This window comes from Octodon degus, unplaced genomic scaffold (genome assembly GCF_000260255.1).
Source record: "Octodon degus isolate 3935 unplaced genomic scaffold, OctDeg1.0 scaffold00076, whole genome shotgun sequence".
NCBI lineage: Eukaryota > Metazoa > Chordata > Mammalia > Rodentia > Octodontidae > Octodon > Octodon degus.
In genome coordinates, this window is record NW_004524652.1 from 9,564,618 (window position 1) to 9,569,039 (window position 4,422).

General features: G+C 41.8%; 1 protein-coding gene across 10 annotated transcripts in view; it reads right to left on the reverse strand.

The window, feature by feature from the left end:
* Window positions 1–4,422, reverse strand: part of Hectd4 (HECT domain E3 ubiquitin protein ligase 4) — a 141,991-nt gene that overhangs the window by 31,684 nt on the left and 105,885 nt on the right. For all 10 annotated transcript variants that reach the window (XM_004635930.3, XM_023720467.1, XM_023720466.1 and 7 more), the window contains one exon: window positions 1,985–2,121. In XM_004635930.3, the coding sequence (XP_004635987.1) occupies window positions 1,985–2,121 (137 nt within the window). The remainder of the gene's footprint in view (window positions 1–1,984; window positions 2,122–4,422) is intronic.

The window sequence follows — 4,422 nt, forward strand, 5'->3', positions numbered from 1 at the left end:
ATCCATGAAATAGTATATTACTGTAAGAATAAACACCAGCTTCAAGCTAATGATTACACTTAAAAGTCTGAAAGCATCTAGTTAGTACTGATTTCAGTTTTCCATATTAGATGGAAAATTTTAATTGGTGTAATAAAGAAGATGACCAATGTAATCAGTTAGCAATTTAAAGAGACGAGTGTAATATTTCAACATACATTATTGTCGGGTAAAAGGTATATTTGTTTTTGTTAATTTCTTAAAAGCAGGGAATCTGTCTAATGGCTTTATTTCATTGGTAGAAAAAAGTTAGACTTAGGCCTATATATTCTAGATTTATATACCAGTAAATTTTTATTTTTTATTTTTGTCTTTTTGAAATAGGATCTCACTATGAAGTTCAGGCTGGCCTTGAATTCACTGTGTAGCATAGGTCAGTCTCAAATTCATAGCAATCTTTCTACCTCAGCCTCCCAAGTGGTGAGACTTCAGGTGTACACGACTATGCCCGGTGAGTTTCTGATCTTCTATAGCTCCTTTCAAATAGGTCCTTTTATTTATTTTAGTTTATTTTTGCAGTGCTACGTCCTCCTGAGCTACATCCCCAGCCTTCTTAATTCTAAAGGGCTTTTGTTTTTCTTAATCTATTTGGTATAGGGTCTCACTATGCCCTGTTTTTAGCCTCCCCAGTGCTGGGATTACAGGCATGCATCGAACTAGGGAACTCAGTTGCTGGGTCAGTGTGCCCAAGGGTAGGGCTAGCCTGTGGTGTCCAGGATTGAACCACAGATCCTTGCACTTGCCTAAGTAGGCACTTAGTCTGCTGAGCTATCTTGCCGGTGCGAAAGGGCTACTTTTAATTTAAAACAATGTGCTATTTTCCTTCAATTGAGCCCTCATTTTTCATACTTTTGATTTTTAATTTATGTATTTGGTACAGGGTCTTGCTACACAGCTCAGACTCATAATGATCCTCCTGTCTCAGCCTCCCCAGTGCTGGGATTACAGGCATGTGTCACCATATCTGGTTTTAGTGGCCTGAAGGTGGGCCTGGGGTTCTGAAGCCAGCATGGCATGTGCTACTGGGGACATTGGTACACAAGGTCCTCAAACTCAGGACCACCTTGTGCTTGCCAGGCAGGCGCTTAGATCACTGAGCTAGCTCCCCGGCACCTCATTTTTCATACTATAAAAAATATTTTACAGCACCACATGCCAGCCAGCCCCGCCCCCTGGTGGGCTGAGCTGGCCACACACACACACACACACACACACACACAATAAAAAATGTAAAAAAAAAAAAAAAAAAAAAAAAAAACAACTGTTTAGGGATGGTGAGATGGCTCAGTGGTCTAAAGCACCTACTTAGAACAAGCTTAGCAAAGCACAGGGACCGCGGTTCAATCCCCCAGCACCACATGCCAGTCAGCCCCACCCCTGGTGCACAATGACGAGAGCGTCTCCAGGTGTTCAATACCCATATCTGACAAAAGGCTATAAACAGGCGGATCACTATGAGTCCAATCTAGTAGTGAGAGGGTGAACACCCTGTAGACCTTTCCCTAAAATACAAAAAACAAAACAAAACAAAAAACAATACTGGCAATGGCAGGTCAGCCATTCATCAAGGATACAGGAGAATTTCCCTTGGAACTCGAGCAGGGACAAGAAAAGGCCAGCTGGATGTGGCTGATAGAGTATTGAGGGATTATAATATACTATTTTGTGTGTCCTCTTCTGGACACACGAGAAAACCTTATACAAGTCCTTTTTTCTTGGTTTCTTCACCCCTTTTTTGAAGAGAATCCCAAAGGCATCACCTTTGTTCTCTGTTGTGGTGCTGAGAATCGACCTTGGACCTTATGTGTGCTAGGTAAGTACACACGTGTGCTACCACCACTGAGCCACACCTTCGACCCATAATCACTTTTTAAAGTGCTTGGAGACTGGGCTGAAAGCCTCTCTACATGTTTAAGAGTGTAGTAATTTCATGATGTTCACTTACTGAATCAACATCTAAGACAACTCCATGAAGCCCAAAGGTTTTCAGCATCCCTCGGATGGCAAATTTTGGCAGAGCAGTTCCAACAGTGCTGCTGGCTACATTGTTGCTGTCTGGAGAACGGGTTACTACCGTCAGACCTGAGGAGGTAGAAGGAGAAGTTTTTTCAGGAAGAATCACTCAGGACCTTGATCACATAGTCTACAGAAGCTCTACAGCATTTAACAGTGTCTGCAGTTCGGTTATAAGCAATAAAAGACATAGCTCAGCCTGGAAGGTAACATGACAAAATGTTGTAAAAATGAACAATTTGCAAATAAAAAGATAAACACTTAAAAAGGGCAAAGAGTTTGAATAAACATTTCTCCAAAGATAAATGTAAAGATAACTCATGAAAGGATGTTTAGCATCAAGAAACACATGTGAAAGCCACAGCGTGATGCTTCCAGCCCAAAGGGAGGACCACAGTCCAAAGGACAGGCTACGTGGGTGCTGACACGGACATGCTGCGATCCGAGCCCTCATTGATGGACATCCAGATGTGACACACTATAAAGGCTTTAGGAATCCTGTGGGAGTGCCTCAAAAAGTGAGACATGAGGGCCGGCCTGATAGCTCAGCAGACTAAAGTGCCTGCTTAGGCAGAGCTCAGCGACTGGGGGTTCTACCCCCAGTGTGCAGTGCAGGTCCCGAGCTCCAGGAGCACTGAGACGGTGATTGACATGGGTATGGTGGCAAGTGCCTGTCATCCCAGCACGTGGGAGGCTGAAAACAGGAGAATCACGAGTCCAATCTACATACTGAGACTCTGTAGACCCTGTCCTAAATACAGGGGAAAAAAAAAGACATAAAGTTGGCATGTACCCGACAATTCCATTTCTACATGCCAGTGTACTGTATCTTAAGAGAAATAAAAACACATGTCCACACAAAAACTTGTACACAATTTTTTTTTTTTTTTTTTTTTTTTTGCGGAACCAGGGATTGAACTCAGGCCCTTGCGCTTGCCAGAGAAGCACTTATTCCACCAAGCCATCACCCCGGCCCCTCACAAATATTCATAGCAACATTAGTTGTAATAGCAGAAAAGTGCTTTTAACTCAAATGTCTATCAGCAGATGAACAGATAAGCCAAAATGGGGCGTAAGTATACAGTGGAATATTTGGCCATATAAGTAATAAAGTATTGACATATGTTACAACATGGATGAACCTGGTTAAAAAAAAAAAAAAGCCAGACATAAACACCCACATTGTATGATTCCATCTATGGGAAATGTCCAGAACAGGGAAATCCATAGAGACAGAAGGCACAAAAGCAGTTTCTAAAAGCTAGTGAAAAGATGGACATGGAGAAAAGGGCCATAGCGTTGTTTTTTGTTTTGTTTTTTTTTTTTTCGGGGGTGGTGGTGGTGGTGGACAAAAATGCTAAGAAATTAGAGGCGGTAATTTAATGTTTACACAACTTTGTGAATCTAAAAACTGCTAGCCAGGTGTTACATGCCTATAATCCCAGCACTCAGAAGACTGAGGCAAGACTGTTGCAAGTGAGGCCACCTTGAGTTACAAAGTAAGTTCAAGGCCAGCCTGCACTGCACAGCAAAACCCTGTCTCAAAAAAAAAAAAAAAAAGAAGTTGTACTTCCAACCATGGCCTTCCGTCCCACAATCCATTGCGTTCTTCCTTTCCAACTTGGGCCCAGCAGAGTGGCTCCCACAAAGAAGGGTGGTGAGAAGGGCCATTCTGCCATCAACGAGGTGGTGACCCGAGAATACACAATCAACATTCACAAGCGCATCTATGGAGTGGGCTTTAAGAAACGCGCCCCTCGGGCTCTTAAAGAGATCCGGAAATTTGCCATGAAGGAAATAGGGATTCCAGATGTGCGCATCTATAGTAGGTTCAACAAAGCAGACTGGGCCAAAGGAATAAGGAATGTTCCATATCATATCCGAGTATGGTTGTCCAGGAAATGGAATGAGGATGAAGATTCACCAACAAGCTATATACCTTGGTAACCTACATCCCTGTTACTACGTTCAAAAATCTCTAGACAGTGAATGTGGACAAGAACTAACTTGGAAATAAAGTTACAGAACTGAAAAAAAAAAAATCTAAAAACTGATGAACTATATACTTATTTATTTATTTTCTGAAGAGACTGAACTATATACTTTAAAAAGGTAAGTGTTACTGTTGATGGTGCCAGGGATCACACCCAGGGGCCTCAGGTATAAGGGTATAAATTTTCTTTTTGGTGCTTTTCTGTTTTTTTTTTTTTCCTCATGTCTTTGAAATAAACAATATTTTTTGGGTTGTTTGTTTTGTTTTTTGAGACAGTGTGGTCCATGCTGGATTTGAACTTATGCCTTGGACTTCCAAGTGTTGGGACTACAGATGTGCACTATCACATCCCATTTGAAATAGACTTTTTTTTTTTT